General features: G+C 38.1%; 1 protein-coding gene across 50 annotated transcripts in view; it reads left to right on the top strand.

The window, feature by feature from the left end:
* The window catches only part of trol (terribly reduced optic lobes), a 960,590-nt gene that overhangs the window by 631,667 nt on the left and 309,811 nt on the right, over nucleotides 1–19,112 (top strand). For all 50 annotated transcript variants that reach the window (XM_070082142.1, XM_070082177.1, XM_070082160.1 and 47 more), the window contains 4 exons: nucleotides 2,249–2,445; nucleotides 10,824–10,971; nucleotides 17,074–17,225; nucleotides 17,871–18,010. In XM_070082142.1, the coding sequence (XP_069938243.1) occupies nucleotides 2,249–2,445; nucleotides 10,824–10,971; nucleotides 17,074–17,225; nucleotides 17,871–18,010 (637 nt within the window). The remainder of the gene's footprint in view (nucleotides 1–2,248; nucleotides 2,446–10,823; nucleotides 10,972–17,073; nucleotides 17,226–17,870; nucleotides 18,011–19,112) is intronic.

Below are 19,112 nucleotides of genomic sequence, written 5' to 3'. Positions count from 1 at the left end.
GGAAATGTCTAGTGAATGTATTAAAAGAAAAGAAGAGTGGAAAAGAAGTAGCTTGAGTTAAGTAGTGATGGCGGGAGTAGACTTGGTACAAAGGTGCAAAGGTAGACATAACGTGGTAATTCATATTTAACTCTTGAAATTGTCAAATGTTATATCCCAACCCCTAAACACTTGTAACAATCCTCCAGAATTGGAAAAATCTCATTTATTTAACCCTTTGGGGGTTTCGGCCATACTAGTACAGCTTATGCCCCAGGATTTTTGACGCACTAGTATGCCTAAATTCTAGCGCACTCAAATCTAGTGAGAGGAAGCTGGTAGGCCTACATATGAAAGAATGGGTCTATGTGGTCAATGTGCACAGTATAAAAAAATGCTGCAGCACACAGTGCATAATGAGAAAAAAAAAAACTTTGACCGTGTTTTTGGAATAAAACAGCGACTTTGCACTGTATTTTCGTATGTTAATTATTGTTGTATTCTAGTTTTCTTGGTCTCATTTTATGGAACGGAAGACATATTACAGAAATTGAGATGATTTTGACTGGTTTTACAATGAAAAGTACCTTGAAATTGAGCTCAAAGTAGCAGAAATGTTCGATTTTTACCAAAGTTTAAAAGTAAACAAATCATGCCAAGCATCCAATACATGTCAACTGGTGAGTCTGATATTCTTTCACAAGTGTGCTGATATTATTTATACCATTTCTACACTAATGCAGTAGTCTGCATAACAGTAAATCTTCTATTTTTTGTAAGATTAAAAATTCAAAGTGGAAAGCCAAAGAAATATAAGAGGGGCCTGGGAATGTGACTAGTGAACAGAAAACTTGTTATTTTAGTGCCAGGAATGTCTTTCTTGTTTATTCTGGACCCTATTCAGAAATTGGCATCTTTTGAAATTTGTGTGAAATTGGTAAAATTGCTAAATTCTGACCACTTTATTGGATAGTTGAAATTGGTAAATGGGTGGTTTCTTGTACTCATTCGATAGAAAAAAATGGAGTTCTAGTGAAATAATTATGATTTTTGTCGAATAGTACATTGGAATTAGCCGAAAATAGGGCTCAAAGTGGGCAAAATTGCCGATGCGTAAACATCGTCGAGACCGCTAACTTTGTGAGAGCATAATTCCGTAAGTTTTCCATCAAATTTCATGCTTTTGGTGTCATTATGATTGGGAAAAGATTCTCTATCTTTTCATGATATTTTTTTCTTTTTTTTTTTTTTTTTTTTTTTTTTTTTTTTTTTTTTTTAAATTTTGGCGACCCTGAGAACAAGTCTCTGAGAGGGCCTGGTGGCCCTCAATGGGTTAAACAGTCCAAATAAAACACATCTCTTTCTGAGCAGTTTGGTTGTGAGGGTGATGAGACATGCATTGATACCTGGCATGTGGGTGGTAAAACATGGTGTGTGTGTGTGTGTGTGTGTGTGTGGGTAGCAGAATATGTGTGGGTGGTTGATACTGGGTGTGTTAGTGATGAAGTACAGTTGGTATATATTGGTATATTTCATCAAAACTTAATTGTACATCCTGCACTTTTGAAAAAGCACTGCATGAACATGTGTCATGTGAGAGTCAACTATATGATACACTAATCTTGTCCCCTTTATATATACATTTCATCAGACCTATGTGTCATCCTGCGGTAAAGTAAAAAAAAAAATCCATGTACTTTTCAGTACAGTACCTTCGCCATCAGTTAATGGCTGCTCATCACTAACCCACCTATGATGAATGCCATGTTTGTGCTTAAATTTTGAGACCAGACCACTCATATTCTGCATTCATTTTCATTTGAGCATGAAATGTTTGGCCTTTTCTATAAGCAGGGCAAAAACTGCACTTGTATGAGCCACAAGGTATGCCTTCATGTTTCAGAACACAAACAATGTCTAGGAAGGGGGTTAATGTCACCTCCAACCACTACCTCCTAGCACGCGTGCCTCGCCATGTGTTTGTTCACCTGGAGGCATCTGAGCCACCACCGGCCAGCCTGGCAATGGTGAGCCGCTGCGACAATTGTCATTTATCGAATCCAAGGGTGTCGTACTGCGAGTGCATTCTCTAATGTTTCAGCTGTTGTATATCAAAAAATACATCAAACAGCCATTAAGCGAGGTTTACCTGCACAAATATTTCAATAAATTGTCTCAGGACAATAATGTATGTATTCTTGGGGTAAGAGAATAGGGAATACCATCCTTAGCTGTCTTATATTTTTCTTTACATTGTTTATTCTTTCAGGGAAACAACATAACACTTATGCATGTCCATGATGGCACATTCCATCCCAACCATGAGAACCAAGTTGATGTCAAGTTCCAGACTGGTCAATGGTTTAAAAGAGTTGTTGGTCGAGGTCAAGCAATAAAATCTCAAGAACTGGCCAACAGGGAGGAAATCATGATGGTTTTGGAAAATATGGAGCTTCTTTTGATAAGGTATTCTCTTAATTCTTTAAATTTTATGTTATGTTCATAATCTTACTGTGTTGTACGTAGATCTTTTCAGGTGAGCTACTTAATGCCTACCTGTTAAGTTTAAATAGCTTTCAGGTAATATTTTATATACAGTAATCCTTCAAAATTAATGGACCTAACGCATTCAGAAACTATGATTACCATTAAAATTTGTCATTATTATTATTTTGAACTGTAGTATCATCACACTTCTGGCAAGACAATGATGGAATGATTGGCAATGAAAATGTTTCTTCTTTCTCGGGTTACCCTGCCTCAGTGGGAAACTGCTGATGTGTTAAAAAAAAAGCTAACGAGGCAAGCTTGAGGTGAGAGGAAGGAGAGGCAGTCATCTGTGAGTCCTGTATTGAGTGAGTGATGGTGAAACTTTGTGGGAAATGTCTAGTGAATATATTAAAAGAAAAGAAGAGTGGAAAAGAAGTAGCTTGAGTTAAGCAGTGACGGCAGGAGTAGACTTGGTACAAAGGTGCTGTGAAGGCTTACTCAGCCCTGTAACAACTTCAGACAGTATTACCAAGGCTGACTCCTCCTCAGGAAAATTAATGAATAGAAAAAGAACAAAAACTGACAAACATAAACACTTTATTATTTAGAAAATTTAAAATATAAAACACTTAAATATGAAATATTGATCCTACATTAAAGAAAATGAAAAATGAAAAATATAAATGATATCTGAATTCAATGCTAATATATATATATAAAACTTGGGTGTCTGGTGTTGGTGACACTGCTTGTTGTTGAAATCGTAACCATTGCCGATGATGGGGGGGGGTCGCAGGTGTTGATGACAACCCACCGGCTCATTCTTCACAGATTTTCTAGCCGTCAATAATCCGTCCAGATGACAGGAAAGGAGGTTTTTTTCTACTGCAATGATGAGGGGTTATATCCTGCTACTTGCATACACAAACAGGTAAGTGGATCAGAATTTAGGACGTCTCAGAACGTTAGTCCGTCTCCTTCAATTCTACTCGTTGATTAGCAGGTGACCCTCTCTGTCCTTTCAAGCTGTAAAGAGAGACAGATTACCCACTGCTTAAGAAATCACTCTCCATGATAAGTACAATACCTAAAAGATGTGGTGATTATTAAAACATTTTAACCTATCAAGACTGAAAGGACTAAGTTAATTATTGGTCAAAAGTGAAGCTTTCAACCAATAAGTCCACTAAAATATGATGAGGCGTGTACTTACAGTAGTGTTGGGAGCTGTGAGTCAAGTGATTTACTGTTTGACCGGAGCCCCACACGTCACCTTTCGGGGGGGGGGGATTAAGAAGGGAGGGGAAGGGATAGCGGGAGCTAGACTGACCCTACCTTAACAAGCAGCCGGCAATCAAACGATCACTTTTGGGGAGGGGGGAAAAAGGGGGGGAATAGCGGGAGCTGGACTTACCCTACCTTAACAAGTAGCCGGCAATGAAACTATTGTTACTATATACTCCCTCGCTACTCCTATCTATTGAACTTTTCCCTCACACTCCCCCATACCAAGACTTATAGTCAAGGAGTATAAGAAGAATAGGCGAGGAAAAAGTTCTAACATGTGGAAGTCACGTAAGGCAACAAATCGTCTACTGACTGTCACGACTTAACCAGTCAGAGAAATAATTGGATGAACCATTGATATACACAATATGGAACTTAAAAGCCTGGAGTGCCAATGTCCACCTCAAGAGGCGACTGTTGGTTCCCTTAAAACTTTCTAGGTATATCAAAGGTTTGTGGTCCATTTCTAAAATGAATTCTTTTCCCAGCAAATAAAATTTAAGCTTGGAGATACCCCACACAAGGGCTAAACATTCCTTTTCTATTGTGGAGTATCTCGTTTCTGCGGGAAGGAGTTTCCGGCTTAGGAAGCATACAGGGAAGGGAGTACCATCATGGTATTGTAGTAACACTGCACCTAAGCCAGTATTGGAGGCATCAGTTCTTAAACAAAATGTTTTATTAATATCTGGAATCTTAAGTATAGGGTCTTTCGAAAAGATACTTTTAATCTCATTAAACTTTTCCCGAGCTACGTCGGAAAGTTCAAGAGGTTCCTTCACAGACTTTTTAAGGAAGTTGGATAAGATGCCTGTAAGATCAGTAAGGTTCGGGATAAACCGTGCATAAAAATTTACAGAACCAAGAAAGCTACGCATGAGCTTCTTGGTTTTGGGGAATTTAAATTCTAATAAAGCTTTGATCTTACTGGGGAGAGGCTGCAGAGAGTTATTAGAAAGTATCAGTCCAAGATATCTAATCTTGTTATACCCAAGGAAGCATTTCTTCGGCTTGGCAGTGAGGCTATGTGAGCGTAACCTACGCAAAACTGATGTTAATGTTGGGATATGTTTGCCCCATGTAGATGTCATTACGTAAATGTTATCAAAATAAACTGAAACATTTGGCATATTACCCAAGACCTTTCTCATCAGTCTCATGTAGGTAGCACAGGCAGTTACCAAACCGAAGGGCATAGTTCTGTATTGCATCAGTCCTTGGTGTGTAGGAAAAGCGGTGTACTGCTTAGAAGAAGGATCTAACATTACTTGATGATATGCCTGCGCAATATCAATCTCTGAAAAGAAGGAAGAGTCATAAAATTTGTGTAGATCGCTATCTATTAAGGGCATAGGCTCAGCATCCCACCGAGTTATAGTATTAAGGCCTCTGAAGTCAATAGCAAGTCTATATGAATTATCCTCCTTCTTAACCATGACTACTGGTGAGCAATATGCAGATACTGAAGGTTCAATGATCTTTAGTTTTAATAATTTGTCTACCTCTCGGTCAAATGCATCCCTAAGGTGAACTGGAACTGGGTATAATTTTCGTTTGATAGGATTGTCCGTCACTAAGTCAATCTTATGGACTACCGTGGAGGTAACACCTGGAATATCAGTAAAGACGTCTGAAAAGTTTCTCACACATTGAAGTAGTTCATGTCTCTTATGGTCATCCAAAGATTCATTAATATTAATGTTGGTTGCGCCCGAGTGGTCAAGAGTCACCAAGTCATGTAGTTCTTCATCATAGTCTAAGTTAGAGGTGTCAATTACACACACCTTACATTCTTCAGTTGTCTTATCAAGTTCGTGTGGAAAAACTAAGTCAAAGTTTTTAAGGCAGTTAACCGAATTTCTTCGGTAATATTTCTTAAGGATGTTGATATGATAAAGCTTAGGTTTCCCCTTGACTTCTATGAGGTAGTCAACTTTCCCACAGATTTTTAATACTTTATATGGACCTTTCCATGCTACTAATAATTTATTTGACTTGATAGGCAAAAGTACCAGAACTTCATCCCCTACTTTAAAACTTCTCCTCTGACTTTTTGAATCAAAATAGGTTTTGTACTGGCCCATTGACAAGCTTAAGTTTTTCGAAACTATGTCAGAGGTCTCCTCAAGTTTGGATCTAAGGTCAAGGAGAAACTGATAAGAAGACTGAACCTCAGCCTTTACGTCCTCGTTAGTCCATAAGTCATGAAGGATGGACAATGGGCCTCTGGCCTGTCTACCATAGAGAAGTTCAAAAGGTGAAAACCCCAAAGTCACTGGGAACTTCCCTCATGGCAAACAAAGCACAGGGTAGGTAACGATGCCACTCCTTAGGTTTAAGGGACTTGAGAATCGAATGCTGGCGCTCAATCCTCCCATTACAGCTGGGATGATAGGGTGTGGTGAAGAGAGGCTTCACTCCCAGAAGTTGGTAGAGATGTTGCATTAAGTCAGATGTGAATTGTGTCCCACAGTCAGACAAAATTTCTCTAGGGATGCCCACTCTGGAGAAGATGGACAAAAGGGCTTCAGCCACCTCTGTAGTGGTTATGGTCTTTAAGGGTATGGCTTCAGGGAAACTCGAAGCATAATCAACTAATGTTAATATATATCTATGTCCCCCAGATGAAAGTAGAGATAAAGGACCAACGATGTCAATAGCTACTCTTTCAAAGGGTACCGTAAAGATTGGCATTTTGACCATAGGTACTCGCCTGGTACCTCGGGAGGATGACAGTTGGCAAACTTAACACGATCTGAGGACATTTTTGGCCAAAAATAGGTTTCCCTAATTTTATTTAAGGTTTTATGATGCGAGAAATGTCCGGCCACTGGCAGGTCATGAGCCATTTTAAGAACAGTCTCTCTGCATTGACTTGGAACGACTAAGATGGAATAGTCTATCTCGTCTGAATTTAATTTGAATACTGATTTATACAAGATATCCTTTATATATTCAAATTTATATGAAAAGTTTTTCCTTTGAATAACTTGATTTTGTTTAGCTGCATTATGGCAATTCTGAAGAGAAGGGCAATTACATTGTAAATTGACAAAGGAGTCCTTCGATATATCTTAAGGCTTAAAGTCAGGAAAAATCATAGGATGGACAGTAGGAGAAGTCTGGGCTTTGGTCTGAGCCCTAGTCAAGACATTTATAGTATCGGAGGTGATATCTTCACTTTCATCTAACAAGTGAACCGGTGATCCTACTACCTCGCTTTCGAGAGTAGCATCATTGGTTTTTAATCCCACATGAATATTCCGAGACATTGTCTCATCTGGACTTTCGAGGGGCTTCTCTGACTCTACAGGAAGAGGATCTGAAACACTTATGTCCATCTTTGGTGATGAAAGGTCAACCTCAGAAGGAAGAATGTCACCTTTTACATTACCTATTAGTACGGAGCAAGAAGTGATGGGAGCTAGTATGGCTTCAGACCAACCTGTGAACCATTTAGACCTAATATAACAACGGATGGTAGGAAAAGTGTCCGTACGGCCCAAGTAGTCTGAAAGTATAGCAGAGGAATGAGTTTCTTTAAGGTTAGGGAACAGCTTATCAGAAATGACTATACATGTGCATCCAGTGTCTCGTGAAATGGTAGATACATTAAGTCCATTAACTGTTCCTGAACAGAAGGGTGCTTGGTCATTACAGTCTTTAAAACATCTTCCAACTTTTTGGACCTTCTTAGAAGGACAATCTGGACGTTTATGTCCCTTAACACCACACAAATGACAAACAGGAATAAAAGAAGTCATTTTGCTTTCCACTAGAGGTTTTGATTTCTTAAGGTCTGATGAACCCTTGCCCTTAGGGTTCGATCCCTTTAGGAGTTTAGGTCTTTATAGGAATTGTGAGCCTCAGCATACAGGTCAGCAGCCTCAGCAACTTCCTCAGCTTTAATCAGGTTACGTTCTCTGATGAATGTTCGTATCTGATGGGGAAGAGCTGTCAGGAACTGGTCAGCAACCATGAAGTCTCTAAGAGATTCATAACTGCGATCAATTCCTGAACTCTCTATCCAAAAGTCGAACAAACGAAAGAGTGCCTGTAACTGCTGAAAGTTTTGGCCAGACTGTAAGGTGGCATACCTGAAATCTTTCCTGTAAGAATTTGTGGTTTTTTAATATGCTTTAAGGATTGCCTTCTTCAGTAGGTTATAATTACATATGATATCCTTCGACAAAGTTACATAGATATTCAAAGCTGTACCAGAAAATAACATTCCTAACCTGGTAGCCCAGGTGTCAGCAGGCCATTCACAGAGGGTAGTGGTATTTTCAAACCTGATAATGTATGAAGTTATGTCTTCACCCTCTGTGAAGGAAGGTAAATTAGATGTCTTCACCCTCTGTGAAGGGAGGTAAATTAGGTGTTGGAATATGTGCACTAGCTGCATGATGTTCAATTACTCCTTCCTCTAATTGTTGTTGTGTAAGAGTTAACTTTTTATTCTCTAATTCAAGGTGAGCTTTTTCGAGCTCGCGATCCTTTTCTCTCTCTATTAACTCGAGTTCTCTAGCTTTTTCCTCACGTTCTCTAGCTTTTTCCTCACGTTCTCTAGCTTTTTCCTCAACTTCTCTATCCTTTGCTCTTTCCTCAAGTTCTCTTAATTTAACTTGTTCCTCACGTTCTCTAGCTCTCTCTCCTCACGATCAAGTCTATCACGCTCCTTTTTGTCTTCTCTCTCTCTTTCTAACTGTCTATCTTGGTTTTCTCTTTCAATTCGATCTCTCTCCTTTTTCTCTTCTCTTTCCCTTTCTAACTGTCTCTCTTCTCTCTCAATTCTCTCTCTTTCAAGTCTTTCCTGGATCTTAGCACTAATGAAAGATTCTAAATTTTTCCCTGTTATTCCTAACTTACTTCCAGCATTCATCCAAAACTGGTATTCCTCCATACTTGCAAGAATAACTTAAACTATGGGGGAAATGAAACGGGTATTAAAGAAAACGGAGGGTTCAATTACTGCTCCGCTCAAACTGTAAATAAACCAGAGGGCTCGATCCCTGCTTCAATTAAACAATATGTATTAATGAAAATGAAGGGTTCTATGTCGGCTCTGAGCAAACAGTAAGTAGAATGGGGTCACTTGACCATCCAATCTTCTCACCAACAAATCAAGAGTGTCCTACGACAGTTCCCGTGATAAAATAAAGAGCTCAATGAAACAAATTGTCACTGGAAAATCTCGGGTCCCTAGAGTCTAATCCTCCAAAGTGTTTCAAGCTCGAACAAAAAGGTGGCAGAATTAAATATTATATCCTGCCTGACTTGACTTACAATAAATTGAGACTATAACAATCATCAAATCTTTTAAATACCTGTACTGTAGTCCTACCATAGAGAATGATTACTCATGGCTGGTGGTAACCGTCTGTGGTATGCGGCGTTGAAGTTCCAATGGTAGATTCGAGATGGAGTTGAATCTTGATTCAGTAGAGTTGATCCTGGCAAGGTCGCCGCTTGTAAAGGCTTACTCAGCCCTGTAACAACTTCAGACAGTAGTACCAAGGCTGGTTCCTCCTCAGGAAAATTAATGAATAGAAAAAGAACAAAAACTGACAAACATAAACACTTTATTATTTAGAAAATTTAAAATATAAAACACTTAAATATGAAATATTGATCCTACCTTAAAGAAAATGAAAAATATAAATGATAACTGAATTCAACGCTAATATGTATATATAAAACTTGAGTGTCTGGTGTTGGTGACACTGTGTGTTGTTGAAATCGTAGCCATTGCTGATGATGGGGGGCGGGTTGCAGGTGATGATGACAACCCACCGGCTCGTTCTTCACAGATTTTCTAGCCGTCAATAATCCGTCCAGATGACAGGAAAGCAGGTTTTTTTTCCACTGCAATGATGAGGGGTTATATCCTGCTACTTGCATACACAAACAGGTAAGTGGATCAGAATTTGGGACGTCTCAGAACGTTAGTCCGTCTCCTTCAATTCTACTCGTTGATTAGCAGGTGACCCTCTCTGTCCTTTCAAGCTGTAAAGAGAGACAGATTACCCACTGCTTAAAAAATCACTCTCCATGATAAGTACAATACCTAAAAGATGTGGTGATTATTAAAACATTTTAACCTATCAGGACTGAAAGGACTAAGTTAATTATTGGTCAAAAGTGAAGCTTTCAACCAATAAGTCCACTAAAATATGATCAGGCGTGTACTTACAGTAGTGTTGGGAGCTGTGAGTCGAGTGATTTACTGTTTGACCGGAGCCCCACACGTCACCTTTCGGGGGGGGGAGAAGAAGGGAGGGGAAGGGATAGCGGGAGCTAGACTGACCCTACCTTAACAAGCAGCCGGCAATCAAACTATCACTTTCGGGGAGGGGGGAAAAAGGGGGGGGGGAATAGCGGGAGCTGGACTTACCCTACCTTAACAAGTAGCCGGCAATGAAACTATTGTTACTATATACTCCCTCGCTACTCCTATCTATTGAACTTTTCTCTCACAGGTGCAAAGGTAGACATAATGGGGTAATTCATATTTAATTCTTGAAATTGTCAAATGTTATATCCCAACCCCTAAACACTTCTAACAATCCTCCAGAATTGGAAAAATCTCATTTAATCAAACAGTCCAAATAAAGCACATCTCTTTCTGAGCAGTTGGGTTGTGAAGGTGATGAGACATGCATTGATACCTGGCATGTGGGTGGTGAAACATGGTGTGTGTGTGTGTGTTTGTGTGGGTAGCAAAATATGTGTGGGTGGTTGATACTGGGTGTGTTAGTGATGAGGTACAGTTGTTGGTGTTACATTGTATGTGGGTAGTGAAACATGGTGTGTAGATGGTGGGATAAACATTTCAATATTGTAAAGGTACTGAGGGTATCTTTAAAGGCGATCTTTGAATTACAAATGCTCTAGTATTATTTAAATAATCATTAATAAGGTGGTGCATGACTGAAGGTACGTACTGTGAAAAACATAATATGAAAGAATGCAGTATTCATCACAGGAACATTAAAAAAATATGGTTAAAATTTTTCACTTATATTTTCCCTTCAGGATCCTGTTTTCATAAAAATAATTTTTTCCAGGGCTCTATACAACGATGGACTATTTGTGAATGTCACTCTCTCTGATGTGCAACTAGACACTACTGTAATATCTAGTAGTAATCAAGGACGAGCAGTCTTGGTAGAAGAGTGTCGCTGCCCACAAGGCTACTTGGGACTTTCATGTCAAGTATGTTATAACATTTTCTTAAATAAGTTTCAAGATTTTTTCTGTTTTATCATTAATGCCTTCTTTCTCTCAGTGGTCTTAATACAATCAAATATCAAAAGAACAGGAGAGTATGAAACATAGTTAAGGAAATAAAGTGCTGTATTACAGTGGACCCTCCCTTTTCGTCTTTAACCCTTTCAGGGTCCAGAGGCCAAATTTCAAAGTGCACACCAGTGTCCAAGAATTTTCAAAAAATAATTTTGTTGTTTTTTTTCTTATGAAATGGTAGAGAATCTTTTTCTGAAGGTAGTAAAACAAAAAGTACGAAATTTAATGGAAAATTTACGAAATTATGCTCTTGCGAATTTTGATGTGTCAGCGATATTTACGCATCTGCGATTTTGCCGACTTTGACTCCCATTTTAGGCCAATTACCTTATTCCAGTCGATCAAACTCTTAGCTATTTCACTAGTATTACTTCTATTCTATCAATTGAGCACAAGAAATCGCCAACTCAGCTGTTTCAACTACAAAATAAAGTGAATGGAAATTGGTAATTTGGCCTATTTAGTGCAAAGTTCAAAATATTCCAATTTCAAAATAGGGTCCAGAATAAACAATGCAGCCATTCCTGGCACTAAATTAACATTTCCTCTGTTCATTAGTTATGTTTTCAGGCTTTACAAATGAATTCCATTTTGATTTTTAATTTACATAATGAATTTTTATTCAAACCAAAAAAATAGAAGATTTACTGTCATGCAATATTGTAATAATTGTATAAATAATATCAGTACATTTTTGAACGTATATCAGACCCACCAGCTGACGTGTATTAGACGTGTGAGGTAATTTGTTTACTCTTAAACATCAGCAAAAATTTAACATTTCTGCTACTTTGAGCTCAGTTTCAAGCCATTTTCAATGCAAAAACCAATCAAAATCATCCCTACTTCTGTAATATATCTTCCATTCTATCAAATGAGATCAAGAAATTGCAAATACAACTATAAAAAATATAGAGCAAAAACACTGCAAAGTCACTGTTTTAATTGAAAATTACGGTCTCAGTTTTTTTTCTCTCATTATGCACCGTTTGCTGCAGGATTTGTTTTATGTGGTGCACACATACCACATAGATGTATTCTCTCATATCTTGGCCCAAATTTACCGCTCACAGCTTTTCAAAGTGAACTGAGCTCATGGCGTAGATCTACGGTTTGGACCCTCAACGTAAAGCCGTAGATCTATGGCACGGACCCTGAAAGGGTTAATTTGTTTGAGAGAGTCCAATGAAAACATTTTTCCCATAAGAAATAATGTAAATCCAATTAATCCATTTCAGACTTCCAAAAATATAAAAAAAAATACATTTTATAGAGAAGAACTATATTCCGTGGCTTACTTATCTATCTCAATTCATCTAATAAGACATAATAAACAATATTAACCCTTTCAGGGCTGGTGCTGTACTAGTACAGCTTGCACGCCAGGGTTGGTGCTGTACTAGTACGCATAAATTCTAGCGGCTTCAAATCTAGCGAGAGAAAGCTGGTAGGCCTAAATATGAAAGAATGGGTCTATGTGGTCAGTGTGCACAGTATAAAAAAAAAATCCTGCAGCACACAGTGCATAATAAGAAAAAAAAACTTTGACGGTGTTTTTGCCTTAAAACAGCGACTTTGCAGTGTATTTTTGTATTCTATTTATGGTTGTATTCTAGTTTTCCTGGTCTTATTTTATAGAATGGAAGACGTATTACAGAAACTGAGATGATTTTGATTGGTTTCACAATGAAAAGTACCTTGAAATTGAGCTCAAATTAGCAGAAATGTTTGATTTTTTGCCTAAGTTCAAAAGTAAACAAATCATGTCATGCGTCCAATACACGTCAACTGGTGAGTCTAATATTCTTTCACAAGTGCGCTGATATTATTTATATCATTTTTACATTAATGCAGTAGTCTGCATAACAGTAAATCTTCTATTTTTTTTGTGAGAGTAAAAATTCAAAATGGAAAGCAAAAGAAATGTAAGAGAGGCCTGGGGACATGACAAATGAACAGAAAAAATGTTATTTTAGTGCCAAGAGTGTCTGTCTTGTTTATTCTGGACCCTATTTGGAAATTGGCATCTTTTGATATTTGTGTGAAATTGGCAAAATTGCCAATTTCTGGCCACTTTATTGGATAGTTTAAATTGGTAAGTGGGTGGTTTCTTGTATTCTTCCGATAGAAAAAATGGAGTTCTAGCGAAGTAGTTATGATTTTTGTCGACTGGTACATTGGAATTGGCTGAAAATAGGGTTCAAAGTGGGCGAAATCGCCGATGCGTAAACATCGTTGAGACCGCTAACTTCGCGAGAGCATAATTCCATAAGTTTTCCATCAAATTTCATACTTTTGGTGTCATTATGATCGGGAAAAGATTTTCTATTATTTCATAAGAAAAAATATTTTTTTTTTTGTTTTTTTCGAAAAATTTCTGACCCCGAGAACAAGTTCAGGAGAGGGCCTGTCAACCCTGAAAGGGTTAATAACATAAAAACATGATATATGCTCTAGAATGAATAAAATATGTCATTACGTATATGATGAGTAAGTGGTGGTGATGTTGTTGTTGGGTTTATAAGGGAGAGAAGCCGTACATATTAGTGGTAGTGTAGGCGGCAGGAGAAGCTACCAACACTATTCACACAAACAGTGTACATAATTTTTAAATAAGAAATATTTACACTTTAATTTATAAATAAGAAATGTTTACACTTTATAAATAAGAAATATTTACACTTACTGTACCTTGAAGATGCTTGCATTGGTTTAGGGTGTTGGAAGATAGGCAGGGCAGTATATGTTTGTCAGTGGCCCTATATACCTCCAGTAACATTGGAGGAGTCAGTTTCGTGTCGTCCTTTTTCTGTCGCTTAATCGCTTAACTTATTTGCTACAATGTTAATGCTACACTTCATTGCTGGCTGGCGCTATAGCCTTTATCAACTCCTGCTGAATCACTGAAGAAGGCACATTCTCCCCTCTCTCTTCCTCCTCTACTTTGGTACTCTGCTACGAGTTTTTTCTTGAATTCTATTGTGTTTCGGTACTTTGCTACAAGCTTTTTCTTGAATTCTATTGTGTTTCTTAACTTCTTTATGAACAGGCTAACACTAGCAGCTTTCTTTGGGCCCATGATGGTGTATTTAGCAGCCACACCGAATAAACAAATGCAAAAAACAATGAATTATTACGAAATGTTTCTTATGGCTTCGCAGGATAATGTTCACTCACCCATAAACAAAGCGACACTGCCTCCTCTGAATGCGTGTGTGGGAGGTTGTGTGCGCAGCACACTCGGGCATGTACCCTACCACCAACGAGAATGGAGGAAAGCAGTGGAAACAAAGCCAATATTTTTACTGTACCACCAACAAGAACGGAGGAAAGCAACAAAAACGGAGCCAGTAATTTTATGGAAAAAATCAGCGATAATGGAAATGAGTGAAAACAGAGCCCAACAAAAGGGAGGGTCCACTGTATATGCAGTACCACATTTAAAATATGCTTACTGACACTATGACTTTAAAATATTTGTTATTTAGCTGTAAGTTAATAGTCAATATGTATGTGTGTGTGTTTTTTTTTTTTTAACAAACTGGCCGTATCCCACCAAGGCAGGGTGGCCCAAAAAGAAAAACAAAAGTTTCTGTTTTTAAATTCAGTAATTTATACAGGAGAAGGGGTCACTAGCCCCTTGCTCCCAGCAGTTTAGTTGCCTCTTACAACACCCATGGCTTACGGAGGAAGAATTCTGTTCCACTTCCCCATGGAGGTCAGAGGAAATAAACAAGAGCAGGAACTAGAAAGAAAATAGAAGAAAACCCAGAGGGGTGTGTGTATATATGCTTGTACATGTATGTTTAGTGTGACCTAAGTGTAAGTAGAAGTAGCAAGACGTACCTGAAATCTTGCATGTTTATAAGACAGAAAAAAAGGACACCAGCAATCCTACCGCCATGCAAAACAATTACAGGCTTTCATTTTACACTCACTTGGCATGTGTGTGTGTATGTGATAGTAATCATGCATTTGTGGTTACAGAGGCTGAGTTGTCTCCTGCCTCTCAACTTGCTGCTTGCAAGATTCACTTTCTCCTATCCTCATGGGCTTTATCACACCTGCTACTTAAAACTATGTATAGAGCCTGCCTCCACCACTTATTCATCAAGATTTTCCATTTTCTGACCATAGAAATATTCCCTGACATCCTTGTGGCTCATCTGTGTCTTTTAACTTTCTTATCACTTTATATCTTGGTTGAAATATTTCATCTGATATTTTGATCAGCTTTTTTTTGGTGATAGGTATGATATCTGGAATTACCTCTGCTATTCCTTCTTTCAGTTCAACACTCTTGTTTGATAATCTTCCTGTGTTTGTGTACCACACTTTGAGCTTACTTTCCCTTACCTTACACTGGTTTGTATTGTCCACTCTTTCTGTATGTTGCTCATCCAACAGGAGTGGGAGAGGTTGGTCCAAGGTTGGTTTACACATTACTACTGGGGAAGGGGTCAAAGATAAGGTTATAGTCAGGGAAGGGGGAGGGCATGGGGAGAAGAGTAATGGTGGGGTGTTAGTGTTAGTGTTCGTGCTGGGGAATGGGGGATGACCCAGAGCTGAGACAGCTTTGAAAGGGATTGGGGTTGCATATTGCAGAGTTCTTTGAGTTTGGGTGCTCCCTCTACCTGGCCCCTTATCTGCTGCTCTTCTTAGTGCCTTTCACATTTTCTCATACTCCCTCAGCTGTCACCTCTCTATCACTACCGTGTCCCAATCCAGGCTTACACAATTGTAGTGTCATGTGGTTTTCAGGTGCTCTTTCTATTGTAAGATCCTGTCCTGAGCTGTATGGGACCAAAAGTTTAGTTTGATTGGGCATTGTTTGCCTTGGGAAAACCCTCCAGTTCTCTGAAAATTTGCCATCTACCTTTTCTCTTCCTCTCCTATGCACTCAATGATTATTACACTCTCACATTCCTCCTGTTCTCATCTTCTGCTTCCTGAGCCTCCTTCAGATTCTGGGAGTCCATGAATTACCAATTAATTGTATATGTGCATCAGTATACTTATGCACATGTGCATAAGTATACTGGTGCACATATGTGCAGTGAATGAATAATAATTCAGTTGGGTGATCAGGGTTCAGATCAGCAGTTCAGATGTCCTACATATACCAGCCCATTACATTAGAGGTCCTACATATACCAGCCCATTACATTAGAGGTCCTACATATACCAGCCCATTACATTAGAGGTCCTACATATACCAGCCCATTACATTAGAGGTCCTACATATACCAGCCCATTACATTAGAGGTCCTACATATACCAGCCCATTTCATTAAAGGTCCTACATATACCAGCCCATTACATTAGAGGTCCTACATATACCAGCCCATTACATTAGAGGTCCTACATATACCAGCCCATTACATTAGAGGTCCTACATGTACCAGCCCATTACATTAGAGGTCCTACATATACCAGTCCATTACATTAGAGGTCCTACATATACCAGCCCATTACATTAGAGGTCCTACATGTACCAGCCCATTACATTAGAGGTCCTACATATACCAGCCCATTACATTAGAGGTCCTACATGTACCAGCCCATTACATTAGAGGTCCTACATATACCAGCCCATTACATTAGAGGTCTTACATATACCAGCCCATTACATTAGAGGTCCTACATATACCAGCCCATTACATTAGCCACTGAACCAGAGAGAGAGTCTTATATGTACATTTGTAAACAGTGTATGAGGCATTGTACAGCAGAAAATAATAAGTGCCAAATTCAAACAGTGGAGAAAAATGCAGTTGTGTGAGAGATCGGAGCTATGAAGGACAAATTACCATACTTTATTCTGGGGCTCTGAGCCCAACTTTCAGATGCAGAAGACAATATCTATATATTCCCACAAATAGATGACACATTAAAGAATTGAGTCATTTACCAACCTGGGTTTTGGCCAGTGTGGTGCTTATTCTTTTCTCCCATGCAAAGCCTCATGTATCTGTATATACACTCCATTCACACAGTCTTTTTTTATGCTAGGATTGTGCACCAAACTACCGTAGGGTACAACAAGGGCCTTGGCTAGGTCGTTGTGTACCAGATCTTGAGTGTAGTGCTATGGAGTATGGTGATCCTGCAAATGGTATTCCTTGTCTGCCATGCTCTTGCCCTCTGACATCTCCTAATAATCAGTAAGTGTACTTTTTTTGTTGTTTATTATCCTGTGCTTAAAGGGTTAATGAGATTACCTAATGTAGTAATGATGTCACTTATAATAATAACAAGATGTAAACTTAATGTAATAAGTGATACCAAGAATAATAATAATGATGTGAAATAATATTGATGATTCCATAATAATTTTAAGGCACTAGAAATTTAAAACATGGAGTACTGATAATTGTAAACAAAATATTTATAATCCAAAGTATGCATTGCATTTTTGATAAAACTAAAGGTACAACACAAGTGATAATTATTCATAAATGGTTGTAGAGTACATTTATAATTGTCATAACACAGAGAATTTGAATTAAAGGCTGCAGTTTATTGAACAAATGTGTAATTATTAGTAGTAATACTGACAGTAATCAGGTAAATGGACAAATATGCAACTGAATGATATATTAGCTAAGGAGACATTTTGCCCACCTGGGCCTTTGCAGAGTCAGTACATACATCACATGGACACACTGAGTATACATAGGGGAGGAAGTTGGGGTAGTAGTAATAGTAATAGCTGTTGAACCTTCGATATACCTTTCATGAGTTCTGAGAGTTTTAATACAGTAACATAATGCTAAAAGAGAAAGAACCAAACATGTATCTCTCCATAGGTTTGGCACCTCTTGCTACTTGGCTAATGATGGTCTGGTAACATGCAGTTGCAGACAGGGATATCAAGGACGTCGTTGTGAATTGTGTGCCAGTGGTTATGAAGGCAACCCTACCATACCCGGTGGCAGTTGTAGGCCAGGTAGGGTTATTGGTGATGTATTCAAGTAAATCAAATACGTATATTATGTTTGCTGGTGTTATTCTTTAGTGTGTATTCAAAAAAAAAAAAAAAAAAACTACAGAATATGGAGCCATATAGTAAAATTTCTTCTGTTATATTAAAATTTAAAAAAATGGTTTAAGGGTATAATTTGTTCTTAGTATTTTGGGTGTATATGAGCAGCAATCAGGGCCTACAAGGTGGAACTTGACTGCTTTGGGGCCCCTTGGGGTAGGCTGAGGCCCCCAGTCTATGTGAATTTTATATAATTTATTTTTCTAGAAAGAGCTAAAAATAGTTGAAATTGCCAAAAAATCAAATGAAAAAATAAAAATAAAATGTCTGTGGCTATGGGGACCCTTCAGAGATTTACATCTGGGCCCCGGAGCAATGTACCAGCTGAATCCCCTCTCATAGGCCCTGGCTGCAATGCTTGCAAAGTTTGAATATTGTCCTGTCTATATTTGTCTCTCAGCAAATAATGTATTTTTTTTTAGAAAATCTGTTACTCTAATTATTTTAGGATTATTTTTCAACCTGCAAATCCTTTGATAATACTGAACATTATGATGTGCTGTGAACTAGGTCAATTTCTTTGATTGCCTTTTCACAAAGAACATTTATTAAATAGGATATACATCAAACTACTTCAGCTAACCTTCAGAACATCTGCCCTTATGTGTTTGATGTTCATTAAATTGATAATGTATGACTAATGATGGGCTTTTTTAATTATTAGATGGATACAAGCAATACATGGAGAAAACTGTACAGCAGGATTGCCATTTTGACTTAAGAGTAAACATCATAGTTACATAATACAATTCACAGTATTTAAATAATAATTACGTAATACAGTTCATATCATTTAAAAAAGTCTGTGTAATGATAACCCTCAGCAAGGATCACCTGCTTTGGTGGGAGATAGCCAGCATGCTGAAAAAAATTTAAAGTAGCAAACTTTGTAGGAAATTAACTGGTGAAAGGGTATTTCCTCTTCTGTCTATTATTTGAAAATTCTTCTCTCAGGTCTGAGAGAAGAATTTTCAGAGTGTTTTAGGTCTCTTTATAGAAGAAATTA

This window comes from Cherax quadricarinatus, chromosome 7, assembly GCF_038502225.1.
Source record: "Cherax quadricarinatus isolate ZL_2023a chromosome 7, ASM3850222v1, whole genome shotgun sequence".
Taxonomy (NCBI): domain Eukaryota; kingdom Metazoa; phylum Arthropoda; class Malacostraca; order Decapoda; family Parastacidae; genus Cherax; species Cherax quadricarinatus.
Note: the sequence above shows the minus strand (reverse complement) of the source record. Positions and strands in the feature narration are given on the sequence as shown.